The sequence below is a fragment of the Sus scrofa genome, chromosome 8 (assembly GCF_054392235.1).
Source record: "Sus scrofa isolate SSC_HxYL_T2T_F1_AM1 chromosome 8, Sscrofa_HxYL_maternal_Yorkshire_Landrace_v2.0, whole genome shotgun sequence".
NCBI classification, from domain to species: Eukaryota; Metazoa; Chordata; class Mammalia; order Artiodactyla; family Suidae; genus Sus; species Sus scrofa.
Window position 1 is genome coordinate 17791604 of NC_139390.1, and position 17941 is coordinate 17809544.

The 17941-nt window shown below is 41.7% G+C and overlaps 1 protein-coding gene across 16 annotated transcripts in view; it reads right to left on the minus strand.

Annotated features, from left to right (window-relative positions):
* Window positions 1–17941, minus strand: part of PPARGC1A (PPARG coactivator 1 alpha) — a 686355-nt gene that overhangs the window by 20369 nt on the left and 648045 nt on the right. For all 16 annotated transcript variants that reach the window (XM_084970901.1, XM_084970902.1, XM_084970903.1 and 13 more), the window contains 5 exon segments: window positions 17459–17504; window positions 17276–17349; window positions 3869–4784; window positions 3223–3327; window positions 2963–3083 (listed from right to left, as the gene is read on the minus strand). In XM_084970901.1, the coding sequence (XP_084827027.1) occupies window positions 2963–3083; window positions 3223–3327; window positions 3869–4784; window positions 17276–17349; window positions 17459–17504 (1262 nt within the window).

The window sequence follows — 17941 nt, forward strand, 5'->3', positions numbered from 1 at the left end:
TTTTAAATGTTCTGAGGCACATTTTAAAAAGTAAAAAGAGGAAGGTCCTGTCATGGCTCAGCAGTCACAAGCCCAACTAGAATCCATAAGTACCAGGGTTCGATCCCTGGCCTCACTCAGTGGGTTAAGAATCAGGTCTTGCGGTGAGCTGTGGTGTAGGCCGGCAGCTGTAGCTCTGATTCCATCCCTAGCCTAAGAACTCCCATATGCTATGGGTGCGGCCCTAAAAAGAAAAAAAAAAAAAAAAGAAAAAAAAAAAAAAGAAATTTAATTTTCATAATATATTTTGCTTGGTCAATATAGCCAACATATTATTGTTGCAACTTGTCACCAATATAAAATATATTAATGAAGTATTTTTCACTTTTTCGGGGTACGATCTTCAAAATCCAATCACATGGTACATCTAACCTTGGGACTAGCTTAATTAGCCTCATGGCTAATGGCTACCATGCTGGACAGCACAGGTGTAGGAAAGCTTTGCCCTTTCCTCCCTTTAGGTTGGACAGGGACATCGTCCATCATTCCCAGAGCCACCACAGTACCTTAGATGCATCCTCTACACTGGCAATTAACACACCCTGTTGCTTCTCTGTGCATCTTTATCAGCCAGTGGACTTAAAGCTCCTGGAGGTGGAGATTAGGTCTTACCTAATTTTATATCTCAAATACCTAGTTAAGGTTTGTCACATCTTTCAGGTATGTTAAGCAGAAATAGCATGTAATTGCCCAAGTGGGAACTAGTTCAACAAGAAGCCCCAAATCTTTATATTAAGCTCTTTACTACCTATGGGTCACTGCTTGAGCAAACAATCCCTATGTCCTGGTTTTCTTCTTTTTTTTCAAACCTGCTTTTGAAAAAAAGAAGATAAAAAATCTCGAAGCCAAAATTCTCACAAATGTCTAGTTAATTTATAATGATGTAACATAAGCCAATTTGGCATTTGTACTATGTAAGCTGTCTTTCAAAGGAAACCGATAGATGGTCTTAGTCAAAGAATTAACTAAGAAACTGATCAACATTTGTGCACAAAGGAAAGGCAGGGTGGTGTCTGCTTCCAAACTCAGGTTAGTGACCTCAAAAGTGCTTTTGGCTCAGGTATCGGCGTGGAATGTAGAACAATCACACTATTTGATCTATTTGGAAAGAGTCAAACTAGCAGGAAAAAAAAAAAAAAAACAAACCCTAACCCTCCCTCCCTTTCTTCATTCTAGTATCTGGCACTAAATTATCTTTGGAAGGAATAAAATAAGCACCTGTCATTTATCTATATTATCTACACAGCTTTGGTTATAACTGTTATATTTTGCCCAAATGAGCAAATACACGATAAAACAGTTTCTCTCTTTAGTGTCATTTTGGGGGGGAAGAAATCTGAAGACCTTTATCAAATCTGAATTTGAAAAAACTGAAATAACTATTTTCCGATATCCTGACTCAACACGATTCTCTTTTGCAAAGATTAACTGTAATGTTGTACAGTACAAAGCTTTGTAAACTATACGGCACTCTCTAAGTGTGAGTTCATATAATTATTGAATAGGCAATTCATTAAAAACAGCAACATTAGAAAAATTGAATATTTAATGTTCATTAGTCTTCTTAAGTGTTAACTAATGATACTCTGGCAGATCTGAACATCACAGCTCATTCGAAAGTTAAGAAAAATGAGGGAACGTGTTATAATATACACAAGCCTTTGATTCAGTCTTAGGTAGATTCAAAGTTAAACAGCAGCAAAGCCCTAGACCTTTAGCCTAAGGATTCAATTACTTCTCCCCTCTTTCTCCTTGAGTGCCTGACTTAACAAAACCTCTCAGTTCACCTTCTTCCTCCAGCTGATAACTACTGGCCAACCCTTGACTCCATCAGTCAGCTCTTTTATGTAGGTTTGCCCAAGATTTTGTTGATGGTAGCAGGTCGTCTTAAAGGTACTATATAAATCTAACCTTGAGAGTTAAACATCATGCCCCTTATTCCTGGTTAGCTTATATGCAAGATAGGTCAAAGGCTGATCTTCACCAAAATAACTCTTAGCAGTGAGCACAGGCAGACAGCAGCGGCAATGAACAAAAACAGTGCCATTTCTGATGGATTAGCCATGGCTCCCTGGAGTACCATGTTAGGAAAGCTCTTAAGGCTCTCTGGGGGCGCAGGGGGAAAGAGTCCCTTAATCAATCAGGAGTATCTGCCTCAGACAAGTCCTGGAAGCTAATAATTGAAGAGCCTCATTTTGCCTCCTTCTTTGCTCTCCAGCAGAGAAGGAACTACACTCACACAACCCAGATGACTGACTTACCCCAAAGGGTCAGTACCGTCTACATGGCGAGTGAATGCAACACCCTTCAGTACGTGGTGCCAAAATCCATAATAGGTTATTGAAAAATAGTTCATAAGAAATATGGATGGTCCAACTACCCAGTTAGGTGTTGACCCAGCCCAAGAACAAAATTCTTAGCAAATTGTTCTCTATGGCCTCCTTTAAATCTAACTTAGACCCAGTCTCTCCAGGTCATCATGTTGGCCTAAAAGATGAAAACTAAAACCAAACCACGATGTCTCCTCATTGTCCACTCAGAGAAAAAAGGGGCAGAAACTGGTAAAAAGAACTCCTCCTCTGGTGGGATCAACCAGTATCTGATGGACTAAATGTCTCCTCTCTCCATTTTTAGAAACAAAAGTAGGCAACAAGAATGAGCTTGACGATGAATGAGAAACAGGTAGTATGAATGACAAACAGACAGACTTAACATTTTGTCTTCCAATAATCTGTGTTAAGGGGGTTGAGGACTCACTGATATTTTAAAACAAAAAGGCTGAAGATTACACGTTCTGAGTCTTTATCTCATTTTCTCATCTACATGACCCTGCCCACCCCCCCCCCAAAAAAAAGGCAAAAAGAAAAGGGAAAGAAAAAAAGAAACCCTCCTGTAAAACAAAAGTGAGCTCCAGGCTGCTTACAATTGCCTTCTGCCTCTGCCTCTCCCTCTGCTTGGCCCTTTCAGACTCCCGCTTCTCATACTCTCTGCGGTATTCTTCCCTCTTCAGCCTCTCGTGCTGATATTCCTCGTAGCTGTCATACCTGAGAAACAGAACTTCAGCATTCAGTCCACCACCTCCATCTGCACCCGCAGAATGAATCACAAACTGGGGAGAGGGCAGGGCTTGGGGCCACGACTCGGCATCTAAGGGTGGGGATGCAAGGAGTGGAAGGTCATTACCTGGGCCGCCGGCTGTAGGGAGATCTTGAACGTGATCTGGCGCACAGGGGAGAATTTCGGTGCGTGCGGTGTCTGCAGTGGCCTGACTCAGAGTAGTAGCAAGATCTACAAGAGAGGGGGACACACACAAAGGGCACTTGCAACTTCCCGTGAACCCCAGATTACCATGGGCATGACTGAATGGCCCCTGGAGCTCCGTATCACATAAACAGGCTTTTGCTTCATAGTAACTAGTGAGGTTTCCCAGTGACCGTCTGTGATCACCTAGTTGGTTAGAGGGCTGGGAGGGATGCGTTCTCTCGCGGTATCTCCCGCAAACGCCAGTCTGGGATGCTGTCAGCTTTATCTCGCATGGATCTCAACTATCCTGGTACTAAGGCAGCTCTGTAGGTAATGGGAAAAGCTAGATGGGCAGGTTTCTTACAAATTGCTCCCTCTGATCTGACTGACTCAAGGCACTGTGCCCAAGGACGACAGATTTAAGACACAAAGGGGAGAAATGTATGGGCACCAACAATCTCATAGTTCTGGCAGCACCGGGAACGTGATGCTGAGGGGCTGGGATGCCTGTGGGTTTTGAATTTTTTTTTTTTTTTTGACTTCCTGGGGATGCCTTAGGCTTTGGGTAGGTTTTGCCAAGGTTTACCTTGAAGAGGATCTACTGCCTGGGGACCTTGATCTTGACCTGGAATATGGTGATCGAGAACACGACCTGTGTTGAGAAAAGGACCTTGAACGAGAGCGCATCTTTTGGGGTCTTTGAGAAAATAAGGATTTGGGTGGTGATACGGAATCTCTACACGGAGAGTTAAAAGAAGAACAAGAAGGCGACACATCGAACAATGAATAGGACTGCGTGCCATCCCAAGGGGAGTTCAGTTTATCACTTTCATCTTCGCTGTCATCAAACAGGCCATCCATGGCTAGTCCTGAATTTATAAACATAGGTAGTTTGGAGAATTGTTCGTTACTGAAATCACTGTCCCTCAGTTCACTGGTCTTGTCTGCTTCGTCGTCAAAAACAGCTTGACTGGGATGACCGAAGTGCTTGTTCAGCTCGGCTCGGATTTCCTGGTCTTGGAGCTGTTTTCGGGCGCTGCCCGGAGAGACCTGCCTGCTCGCCTCCGACGTCTCGGTCAGGTAGCACTGGTCTGAGTCTGTGGAAGAACACATCTGCCTCTGCCAGTCAGAGGCGGCATCTTTAGAGTCTAGTTGTCTGGAGTCGTGGAGCTCCTGCGATATATTGATGAGGATTTCCGCTTTGGAATTAATCGACTGACAATAGTCATGGTCACCAAATAGCCGCAGACTGGGCCGCCTGGCCTTCCTTTCCTCGTGTCCGCCGCCGAGCGCGGACGTCTTGCTGAGCTGCGCGTACAGCTCGGACTGCTCGGGCCCTTTCTTGGTGGAGTTGTTGCCGTGGGTCCCCGAAGACTCACTGTACCGGGTCTTCTTCGATGGCGGAGGTACCACAGTCTTGCAAGGGGGCTTCAGCTTTGGAGAAGCCCTAAAAGGGTTATCTTGGTTGGCTTTATGAGGAGGAGTTGTGGGTGGAGTTAGGCCTAAAATAAGAGGGGGGAGAAAAAAAGGGTGGGGGGGGAGAGAGAAGAGACAGGGAGAATGGTAAATGCCAGGGTACGTTTTCTTAACGTTTCTGAGATTGCGGACAGTGGTTAAAACGCTGTGAAAAAGGAGGAAACTAAATTCATGACAAGACCTGAGAAAGTGACTCTGTGCCCCGAAGCCCCTGCCCCCAAGAAAAGATGGATCTTACGACGGGAGGATGCAGTCGCAGTGATGATATTTTGTACTTCCGACGCCCATGCCAACAGATTCTGCTTCCCAGAAAATATGACGGCCCCACCACCAGCCTCCACAGTACCAGACGTTAGCAAACCAGATTTTCGAGGGCATCTTAGAGTCCCGCGTCCCGGCAAATTAATGACGTGGGATTCCGGGGAATCCCGGGACAGCGTTGCTAGCATTCGTCTGCAGAGAACACTGAGAGGATGCATGTGGGTCAGGGATTTTTGTACAATCAAGGATATCTAGGAGTTCCCTGGTGGCCTGGCAGTTGAGGACTCTGCTGTCACTGCTGTGGGTTGGCTTCAATCCCTGAATGTCCACACGCTGTGGGTTCAGCCAAAAAAAAAAAAAAAAAAGATACTGGGATACCTACCCATGGAGCCAAAGAATTAGGCCACTTCAAAAAAATTTAAAAAATAAAAACAATGAAATGACAGCAAATGTGGGGCAGGGTGTGCGAATGACAGAAGCAACTTCAAAGTAAGTTCAGTAAAGTACAGCTGGCGAACGCAGGGCACCAGACAGCTCTACAACCTGACGGCAATGATTCTTTGTCTCCACAGTTCATTAACTTAGTAAACCATGGCTAATGTAGGTATAATACATTCTTGTAAGCATAACTAATACATTCTGTCTAAAATATGGTTCTGCAACAGAAACCTAAGTGAACAGTAACACGAAATACTGCAGCGCCAGCGGGCCATTTTATCTGGAGACCACATCAGGGCGGGTTACAAGGCTGAAGGATTGAATGGAATCCAACCTGCGGCAACTAACTAATTACAAAAAATGAAAAAAAAAAATACCAAGGAAGAAGGGGGAAAATCTGTCAGTTGTTGTCTCCTTCCAGTGCTTTTCCACAGAAGGGCAGACGATTCCATCTGAAGTCATGGTAGGAGAGCCTGCAAAGGCTGGTTGCCTCTGTTGAGCTTCACCCAGAGTTAAGTCCCGCTCACTCCTTGATGCCCAGGAAGAATATGTGTGGAATGGCTCCGGAGTTGAAGGAGCTTTGAAGAAGGGCAGGCTGGAGTTCAAATGACTCTGTGCCTGCAAGGGGAACGTCTTCGTTTACAATACACTTTTTATTTAGGAGGATGGGTAAATGCTAGTCAGCAAAAAAGAACTTCAAGTCCGCTGACAAGCCTGGGGTTAGACTTCAGGCAACTGCACGTCTCAAGGAAAGGCAGCAAAATCCTACCTTGCTGGGGATAAAAGTGTGGAGTGTGTGTGTGTGTGTATAATCAAGTAGGTTGCAGAAAGCCACATTTTGTAGGAACAAGACACTGCCCAGTTCCCCTGCTTTATAACAAAGAGGGAGAAGAAATTAATATTTTCCTTATGATGAAATATTCTGCATCAGGACGTGGCGGCTTTTATTCTGCATAGCTAATTCCCCCTAAAAGAGGGAAGAAAAGGTAGGAAAATGCAAGGAGGTTTGTTTGCCTTTGGAAATCTATCGCAGAAAAGTTAAGACAGGGAACTGCTAACACAAAGAGGACACTGCTCTCCCTTCATGACACATCTGAGTCTCAGAAAAACTTCCCTTTATTAGCAGCCTTACTTTTACTTGAAGATGATAGGGAGGTGACATTTCTGAGGGAATCATCTGTGTTACCAACGCTCGCTCCCGCTCCTGGTGTTCCCTCTTTCGTAGACAGGTATCTTTTACTCAATCTAATAAATTCCGCTATGGCCAATCCTCTCCTGCTTCCCCCCCCCCCCCCCCCCCCCCCCGCCGCCTCCGTCTCTTCCTCCTCCCCCCTCCCCTTCCTGCTCCTCCTCCCTCCCCTCCATTTTTCTCTCCTCCCCCCTCCCCTTCCTGCTCCTCCTCCCTCCCCCTCCTCCATCTCTTCCTCCTCCCCCCTCCCCTTCCTGCTCCTCCTCCCTCCCCTCCATTTTTCTCTCCTCCCCCCTCCCCTTCCTGCTCCTCCTCCCTCCCCCTCCTCCATCTCTTCCTCCTCCCCCCTCCCCTTCCTGCTCCTCCTCCCTCCCCTCCATTTTTCTCTCCTCCCCCCTCCCCTTCCTGCTCCTCCTCCCTCCCCCTCCTCCATCTCTTCCTCCTCCCCCCTCCCCTTCCTGCTCCTCCTTCCCCCTCCATCTTTCCCTCCTCCCCCTCCCCTTCCTGCTCCTCCTCCCTCCCCCTCCTCCATCTCTTCGTCCTCCCCCCTCCCCTTCCTGCTCCTCCTTCCCCCCTCCATCTTTCCCTCCTCCCCCCCATATTTTCCTCCTTCCCCCATCTCCCTCCTCCATCTCCCTCCTCTCCTCCAAGTTTTTCTCCTCCTCCCTGTCTTTCACTCTTCCTCCTCCTCCTCTTTCTTTGTCTTTCTGTCTTCCTCCCTCTCTCACATTTCCTTACCCTTTTCACTGCCCCATTTACACATGCTGATTTCTACCACATGCTACCTTCATTTACCACTACAACAAATTTAAAGATACCAATTCCCAGCAAAGAAATGACCAGATCTCAAATATTTCTCACAGAAAGCTAAACTGCTGCAAGAAATAATAATGAATAATCTCTCTTTACTGAGTAAATAACACAAATACTCCAAATGACATAGCCCTTGAGTTGGGGAAAATGACATTCAACATCCGCAAATTCATCTCCATAAATCTTTTCATGATACTCTGAATTAGGGTAATTTTTACTTTTCCAATAATTTACTGCCAGGATCACTCACTCAATACTTATCAGATACTGCTATATTTTCCTGCTTATCTCTTCTCGAATGTGAATTATATCTTGTCTCTCCAAGTAGATTAGAGGCTCTTAGTGGAATGTTGCTTGGGCTTATTTCTGCAATTTTTTTCACTCATTTTTATATTTCTAGATCCTCCTTTACTGGTGGTTCTCTCCTTTCAGCGGCCCGAGGATCACTTGGGAAGCTGGTCAAATATTTGTAATGACACGGTTCATAGACCACATATGGCGAGCCACTGTCCCGTTGTCTCTCTGCGGTCCCTTGCCTTGATCTCAGGTATATGTATTTTCACTGACATTCTCCATTTATAAAAAGAACCCCTAAACTTCAGAAACACCAAATTAGGCCACTATTAAAGAGAGACTAGTTCTAAAAATAGCTCCGCTATCTAGGGATTTTAAATATAGAAATTCTTTTTAGTCTTGAACATTCGAAACCCTTGTCCTAGTACCTAAGCTCATTATCGCTTAAATAACTGATTCTCCAGTTGCCCTTGGGAGTACTGACACCCTGATTGTAGCTTATTGGAGTTCAAAACAAAGCCTTTTACTCTGTTCACATACTAGGCGGACTGTGGCAATTACACAGACTCCACTGGGCACCTACTATGTGCTGAATACTCCACCAACTGCTGACATTTCAGGGACTAAGCCTGCAGGACTTCACGATGCTTTTCAATAAAGAGATAATTCTTTAAAAGTTGCAGGAAGTCCATTTTCTTGTGTATCTGCTTACAATGTGCAGAAACACCCTGAGATAACTAGAGAGACCCTGTGAGTGAAAACAGCAGGGTTCCACATTTCTGACCATGTTGCTTCTTAAAACAAATAAATAATACCCGTTCATAGATGGAAGTTATTTTAGGATTAGCGAGGAGGTAGGCAGGGGAAAAATAATTCAGATGATTCCCTAAACTTTTTACTGTGGACTGAAACTTCTTTCATCTGAAAATATCCCAGAGCAAGACTGAGACATCGTTAGAATCACGAGACTTGGAAGCACCAGGACCTCACTGAAAATCTATTTCCAGATAAAGCAGAGTACCGGAGCAAAACAAAGCAGGAACGTTTCTTTTTTTTTTTTCCTTTCAATGGGATGTCCAACTTTTTGGAGCTGGGGATGGGATGGGGTGCCCCTTGCTGCACCCAAACGAATATGATTTCTCTAACTCCTCCTCCATCCGGCATGCAGTCCCCTGCAGTGGGAGGGCCAACACCTCTCAATTCCTCCACATCACCGCCTTTGCGCCTCTCCCCACCCATCGCCGGACTCTGAATTTCATCCCAGCAGCCCACATCCACAGTGCTAATGCCTCCCATCACCTCCGGATTATTTCCTGTGTGTTGATTTTCTGGGGAATGTGTACATTTTGGTGTTGACAGTACAAGGTATATTCCATGCTCTCTCTTGAACTTGGCAGGTTTTGACAGATTTATGTGAGGACAGATGGCCATTACAGGCTGAAGGCTGACAAGAGGCAGTTCAGAACACTGTTAACACACTTGCACAAACTCTCAGCAGTGCAGCACTGTGCAGAATGTAATTCAGACTATAGCTTTTTTATTGCTGCCTATTTTCTTTTGTCAAAAGAGCCTGCTGTGCAGAGCAACAAATGGCTGCTATTACCCAGAATGTAATGGGTGTCAGACAAATCACGTAACACAAACAATCAAGAGTATGTAGGTCATATTTCAACAGAGCACAACCTTAGCAATATTTATGATTACTGCATTGAAATGTGCTCTATAATAAACAAGTACCTCTACATCACTCACACTTACGCACTTCTGCACAGCAAATCCGGGGGAAGTGGTACACACTTCAGTTATCTTTTTAAACAGCCCTTTTTAAAAAAAAAAGAAAGATAGAAAGAAAGAAAGAAAAAGAAAAAAAGTCAGAGACAAGTTTTGTTTTGTCTTTCATTATGCGCTCTAAAACGATTTCCTTTGAGGAATTCTCTTTGGGGTTTGTTGCTTTAATTGAATGACTCTGATAAATGGTGAGTCCTCGACTCTGTATTTTGGGCTCCACTCTCCAACCAATGACTTCAGCAAGATTTTTTTAAGTAGTTTACACGATTTTACAGTTTACATTTGACAGACTCTCCTGCTGAATCTATGACTCGCTTTGGTGTTTGACAGTGGGGTTCTTCTTATGGCGCATGCCAACTCAAATATTTCTTCAGGAAAGACGATAAGAAGATGATTTTTCTAAATTGCTTAAAAACTCACCGAAAAAGGAGAACTGGGAATAGAGAGGAGTGTGACTTGAGTTCTACTCACGTCTTAGGCCTCAAGAACTTGGTGGGCGTCAAGAAAGCACAGGAAGGACTGATCCCCAATCAGGATGAAGTGTTACTGCTACACTAGTTGTCAAATATATACATATGTATGGGCTGCACTCGCAGCATATGGAAGTTCCTCGGCTAGGGGCTAAATCAGATCTGCAGCTGCTGGCCACTGCCACAGCAATGCCAGATCTGAGCTGCATCTGCAACCTACGATGAAGCTTAGGGCAACACTGGATCCTTAACCCACTGAGCGAGGCCAGGGATAGAACCCACATCCTCATGGGCACTAAGTTCGGTTCTGAACTCACTGAGCCACAAGAGGAATTCCCTGAAATATTTCGTTGATAATAGCTCCTCCAGAGCCCTCTTCATCCTTAACTGTCCCAGGACTCACGGGATCTCCACACAAGTCAGTAACCCAGGTTTTTAACCCCTGGCATGGAAGGGCCTCCTGCACTCACCCCAACGTGGTACCCAGGCTGGCATGTCCTCTCTGACTGATGGAGCCTCTACTGATTTTTATGTATTTCCTATATAACCCCTGATAACTGGGGAACAAATTGGTCTTACAGAGAAGCTTCAGAACATTCCCATGACAGGAGTCTAACTCCCCCAACTCTTTCTCAGAGAAGGAGGATGAATATGTAATTAACTGGCCTGTGGGCACTTTCTCACAGAGCTGGGGCAAAAAAGGGATTTGAGGAGGGGAGGGAGGAATCTGGCTTTCCAGGTATCTCCCACCAAAGCTCTGAAGTTGAAGTGGGAGAGAAAATTGCTTTGTTATCCTTGGATTAAGTGAAATTGGATAGCATCAGTTCCAGACAAGAAAACGGAGGCACCTTCAGATATGGAGAAGAATGAGATTAAAAGTAGAAAATGAAGGATATCCTTGAACTTTGGAAGAAATTCCTGTCAGTACACAAGATGCCAAACATTGGAACGGGCTGTAAAGAGAATTTGTTGGGTCTCCCTTTCTTGGCTTCCTCAGGCACAGAAATGGATTATATGACCTGTCAAAGTCACTTTCTAGTTCTCTGTCACTATGGCTTTCCTTTAAAACTACCAGCTACTGCTCATATTTTGCTTTGGTCTATTTCTCTACAGATAAGTCATGTACAAAAGATGCACATAACAAAAGGATATAGGAAATTTATGCTGTTTGTCAATATTCCATCTAGCAAATCGAGCTTTTAAATGGGATGTGCAAAGAAGACCAGAAAAAAATTCCATATAAAAGAATAAGAAATTACTAACAGATTTGTTAAAGAGTTGGGGTTCCTTAAGCACAACACCACTGAAGTGCGATTTGAATGACTGCCAACCAAAGGAAAATATTCAATGAAAACCAAATATGACGGTAAGTCAGAAGTCTATCACCAAGAAAACCATGGGGAAAAGATACATATCAACGGAGGAAAGCTCTGCAAAGACCTAGTGTGTTAGCATGATGAGACTGCTAATTATTTTGTCCTTCTCATTTTCCTAATTAGTTCTTCCTGATACAAAACAGTTGCATTGAGTCTTATTACTTACATAGTAATAACAACAAAAGTATGTGTTATTTTATACTTATGTACATGCAAAAGCATACATACACACACACATACATATACATGCATATGCATATACATACATATTAATAAAATCTGGGGTCAATCACTTTGGTCCCTATCCAAATGCCTTCATGTGCTGTGGTTAAAACCATTGTCTTGTTGAGCTGACATTGCTTTGCCATTTTTTGTTTTCAGAAACAAAACGTCTAGCACTCTGAACATCTCCATATGCAATAGATTTAAACACCTTCTGCCAAAAGAGCATTCTCTTTTCTCTCATCTTGCTTTACTAACAGCTATTTTGAAATCAAATTAGTTTTTACACCTGTAAAAGAGAAGGATTTTTTTTTTTTTATCAGCCAAAATGAGCTAGTTCAGGACAATCGCAAAGTCAGACCAGCTGGTGATACCTAATAAAGCAAGCTTCTAGCTCATCCCTCCGTTTCCCAAAGTCTCTGCAGATGGGGCAGAGGGATTGTTCTGGAGGTCTTAGAATTCTGTTAGTTCTTTACATTTCCACTTCAATGTTTCGAAAATTTCACTAAAATTTGTGAAAGTAGAAAAGAAAAAAAAAAAAAAAGACACCAGAAAAGCCTGGGCAACAGCTTGATCCCTTTCCTCTGTGGCAACTAAAGGTGAATAAGCTTGTACATCAAAGATCAACAAATCAACAACATGAATGCTATTCCCACCATGCCCAGCCCCTGCTGCGCCTATGGCAGACATAACTAATTGATCATGACACTCCCACTGAGACAGATTTGGCCTTAGAATCATTCTCAACACCATGCTTCTGGCAGCCAATACCAATCGATGACACTTGGCAAGTGAAGCAAAACCTATTTAACATAACGGATGTCCACGACTATCTTTAAAATTCAGGCTTCAGGAAAGAGACATAATCTCTAGTCGGATAGACCTGCTTTGAACCCAGGGTCCACCGCTGACCCAGAATCAACATATAGTTTTTCCCTCAACACAAACAGGCAGAGAGCCAAAGAGATAACATATATGAAGTGTCCACTGGGGAGTGCCTGGTCTCCAGGATTTGTACCTGTTGTTGAGAGAATACCCAAGAGGAGATTTTTCTACCTTGATTTGGTAAATCACACACCCAAATCTAAAGGAGCATATGTTCAATTTTGTGGGGAATTAGGGGGACTTTTACCACCAAAAAGAATACATAACTTCATATATAAGAATGCCAAAGAGGAGAGAGCATTGAGGCCAAGGGAAACAGGTAATGGTAGTCAGAAGTTTAAAAGATGAGCAGCAAGGCACAATGGCCTCCATAGATGAATCTTACCAGTAATTAACTAGCTAATATCTATTGAACACTAATATATGCTGTCAGGACTAAGCTTTTTTCATGTTTTAGGTCATTTAATCCCCACAGTGACTCGAGATGCAGGTACTGCAACCAGTTTCATGTGATACATTAATCATTCTGAATCCTACGGAATTTAATTAAATTGACCAAAGGATGCACACCTAGATGGGGTAGACCAGAATTTGAACTTGGGTTTGCCTAATATCAGAGCCAAGGTTTTGTGCAATTTCACTAGACTACGCTGTCTGATTTTAAAAAATCATTACAGACTCCTTTTGTTTGGTGCTTTGCAGTTTACAAAGTGTGTTAGTTGAGTTGAACCACATGAAATTGCCATTTTTCGTATGTCAACAATGTTGACTACTGGCAATGTGATGTTTCAATGTGCAATTTAGTATCTTCTGCTCCATCAATATCTTCTCCCCTTTCCTTCCACACCCTTAAAAATATGATGCAAATATTGTTCTCCCTTAAAGCTCCCCAGATCAGTGGAGAGCTCAATTTCCTTCAAACTCCTCTCCACAGATCAACACTGCCATTCACAGCATTGCCTTCATGCTTCTTTCAGTCCTGAACTGTCTCTACAATTCTTTTCAGTCTTTTTCACAATCATGGTATTTAACTTGAAGCCATTTTACAGGATCCCCTTTGATAGCTTCTTTTCTCCTTTGATGAGTCTCTTGAGGCACAATCAGGTCTTGTTGCATCTTCCAAACACTGCCACACAACCAATTTGACGAAAGATGTTTAGTGGACATGGAGGTCATGAATATCATGCATTGTCTAGCATTTTAAACCCACGGTATCTCTACAAAAAAAACTCTTTTCTCCTCCAAGTTCCTCCTCCATCCACCACTCTCCTGGCCGATTTCAAATTTCTCCTTCCAGCCACCTTCTACATCCTCTGAGTTTATCCCTTGATTTTCAGGTAGTCTTAAGTCTCTTCTTATTGCAATGTGATTTTGCTGTATGTCTAACTTGTACCTACACTCATGACCATCATACTCAATGAATGAAAAACCTACCTCTGGACCTACCTTCCTTAGAAAGTATCAAAACATGATAAATAAGAAGTAATATTTTCCCTTCATGCTACTCGTACCATGTGTTATTTTTCCAGCTGACTATAAGCCCACACCTTGAACACAAGATTATTAATTATGCATGTACTATTAGCTACATTTTACAGGGATTAGTCTCTATGTCTTAAACCTGCTGTATATCCCCCATCCTATTATATTGCAAACATAGAGCAAGTGTTAAAAATATATTGGTAAATTGATTTCCATTGTACTCAATAATCTTTGAAAGCACTAAGAAAAAGGGATCATACCAGTAAGAGGACTTCTGGTTCACTGACAGAGAAATCCACTGTACATATTTGTAAGGATTCTAAGTATTTTTGAAGTATCTTCTATAAATCTCTATCTGCCTTTCAATAGTGGAGCCTAGTGTACTTTCTTTTTTTTCTTGTCTTTTTAGAGCCACACCTGCGGCAAATGGAGGTTCCCAGGCTAGGGGTCTAATCGGAGCTGAAACTACCTGCCAGCCTATACTAGAGTCACAGTAACACCAGATCCAAGCCTCATCTGCGACCTACATACACCACAGCCCATGGCAATGCCGGATCCTTAACCTACTGAGTGAGGTCAGGGATCGAACCCGAAACCTCATGGTTCCTAGTCGGATTCGTTTCCGCTGCGCCACGATGGGAACTCCGGAGCCTAGTAAACTTTCAACTTGATAACTAAGTTATTTAAAAGTACGTATAACAATAAGAGAACTATTAACACTTCTGACAAGAAGGAAATAAAAAAAAGAGGTGCTTTTTCATAACACCATACTACTTTTCAGAATTAACAAAGATTTCCACTGCAGTGCTATTTCAAAATGGTAGCACTTTACAACAACCTAAATTATAACAATGAAAGGATAATCAAGGCAGTTCCACTGTTGGCTCAATGGTAATGAACACTAGTATTCATGAGGATGTGGGTTCGATCCCTGGACTTGCTCAGTGGGTTTAGGATCCTGTGCTTCCGTGAGCTGTGAGCCGTAAGCTGTGGTGTAGGTTGCAGACACGGCTAGGATCTGGCATCGCTATGGCTGTGTTGTAGGACAGCAGCTACAGCTCCGATTGGGCCCCTAGCCTGGGGAATTTCCATATGCCCTAGGTGTATCCCTGAAAAAGCAAAATAAAACAAAAAAGTATAATCAAATAAATTTTGATGTAACTACTCAAACTAATGTTATGGAGCACATTAAAAACCTACAATAAAGGGTCTGTGATGATATAAAACTTCCTTATTAAAATGTTAATTGAAAAATCACAATGCAAAATTATGTGACTATGAAATTATCACAGATGTAAAAATACCCATAGAAAACAATTTAGAATTATGAATAATTATTTTCCACTAGTTTGTATTTTTGATTTTTTAGAGTAAGTTTATATTATTTATAATCAGAGAAAAACAAAAAGGGATTCTTTAATGGAAAGCTAGTATCATGATATACAGTGAGAGCCTTCTTAGCTCTCTCTAAAACAAAGTAAGTTATACTCATAACAATCTGAACACTGGTAGTTAATAGATTCCTTTCAGCTAACTTGTTGCTAGGAGCCAAGATAGTGTATTTTCCCAGATCCATTACTGTCCATTATACTGCTGACAGGAATTATTCTGTAAGATAATCAAAGATTATGTAAATGAATGAAATATGAGTAAGAAAAGTTGTTTCTATAAAAAGACTCAAGAAAGGTATGTCACTAAAAGCAGGCCTGTCATATTCGTTATAGACGGGTGGTATCAGGAAACACTGGGAAAGCATGGGGCATTATGATTATGATTTACAGAAAAAAATATAAAAAATCTAGAATGATTCTGCACTCACACTACCACACAAATGTCCTTAATTCTTCTCCTTCAAAAAGCAAGAAATGAAAAGCATATACCACCTATAATGCATTAATGATGATGTTTGGGCCAGAAAGTACATTTCTGTTCAATGCAATAATCTCTTTGTCTTACACCCAAAATTTTATATTTGAATGCATATTTGTATGTTTTAAGCAAAAGTTAAATGACCAAACTTCAACTGTTTCGATAAACCCACCAAAGACTCAGTCACTAGTTAGATAGGAAGCCTTCAACTGCATATAATATACACACACACACGTTACTTATAATCATATATGTAATTTTGATTTATTTAAGAAGTGATGTTATGTACATGATTCATAAGTGAATACATAAGGACATATTCATATATGTACACACGGTAAAATATACATAAATGCTATGAAATTAACTGCTCTATTGCTTGACCAAATCATGCAATCATGCGATAGACCTTTCACAAGGAGGTAATTTAGCAAACTCAAAGTGTGAAATTAAACTTAGCAACAACGACCATGGTGCGTGTAGGCACCATAGTTCTGGTTGAAAGCATCTTGTTTAACTTACTGTTCCTTTCCCCTTATCAGAAATGGCCAGATCCAAGGAACTTCTTGTTCAAACATCCTGATTCACTTTCTGGTGTGGCTCAAGTATCAAAACCCAAGGCCTTAGTTCAACGGTACCATTCGCAACCAACTCAGAAGTCAACCTAGGAACTCTTTGGTTTAGTAGTTTCTCAAAGGTTAGTTCAAGTTTTTAAAGCTTCTTCATCTTCAGAATGTGAAGTAAGATTGGCCAAAGAAATTCACAAGTCCAAACGGTAAAGGAAATTTCTCTTATTTAAAAATGTAAGAACATTTTGTTTTGGTGAATGGTCATATTTTTTATTTTTCTACTTTACTGAAAAGATAAAAATGGTAACATACATAGGAGAGCATTATACTGTATATAATGCAGGGTGAGAAAATATTTCAAGTGAAGCATTGATAATTAGTGAACCTGAGTTTAATCCTTGGCTCTTGCTCTCTAGCTCTGTAATCTTGGGCAAGTTCCTTTGTATCTCTGAACCTTATTTTCTCATCTTAAAAAAAAACAAAAACAAAACTAACATCATCCTTATGAGGTCGTCATGAAATCTGCCAAAAACATTTATACGCTTGATATATTTATTGAGTGGAAGACCAATAAATGTTAATTTATCCTCCTACTCAAGTTGTGGTGTCTTCATCCGAAATAAGTTTATTTGTGGATCCAGATCAATAATATACAGCAGAGAGTCTGGCCCAAGTCTGACACACAATAAATGTCTCCTCTTAATAAATAAATAAACAACTGAAAATATTTAACTTATTATGCCATGTTGTTGGTACTCTGTTTACTTCATTAATCACACAGAGACTACATCTTATAGTTCAATAGATATTTCACACATACCCTCACCCCCACAAAACGTCCAAGTGATATGTAAGGCTTACCTGCAGTTCCAGAGAGTTCCACACTTAAGGTTCGTTCAATAGTCTTGTTCTCAAATGGGGAACCCTTGGGGTCACTGGAAGATATGGCACATTTATAAAAACAAACTGAAATGGAGTTGCTGTAGCCAAATGTATTAGAACCCCCTTCCCTTTCTGAAAATGGTTACAGTTCTTAATACTTACTTTGGTGACTCTGGGGTCAGAGGAAGAGATAAAGATGTTGGTTTGGCTAAAGGGAAAAAAAAAAAGGAAACTAATTATGAAATATTGAAGGTTTCTCGGATTTGTTTTCTTTCTACAACAGTCATGTTGGAAACTGGAAACTGGAAAACTAAAGTAAGGAAAGCCCTGAATATTGGATCAAAGTCAGACAACAGTCCATTACGCTAAAACAAATTCCAAACAATATTTGCATTTGCAGCAAACTATCACTTGAAAACAGACAAATATAGCATTTTCCCCAAAATGTAGCACCCCTGTTAAGGATACAAAATTTGCATCATACTGTCAGAGAGAAATAATGTTTTCTATTTTAATTTGGAATAGAGTACACAGTTTGTTTAGACAAGAAAACAGCAGAGTAACTACAAGACGACAGAACGTTATGAACATTCAGTTGATTTTTCTCCTAAAACGTATAATTTTATTACCAGCCCTGAGAATAGC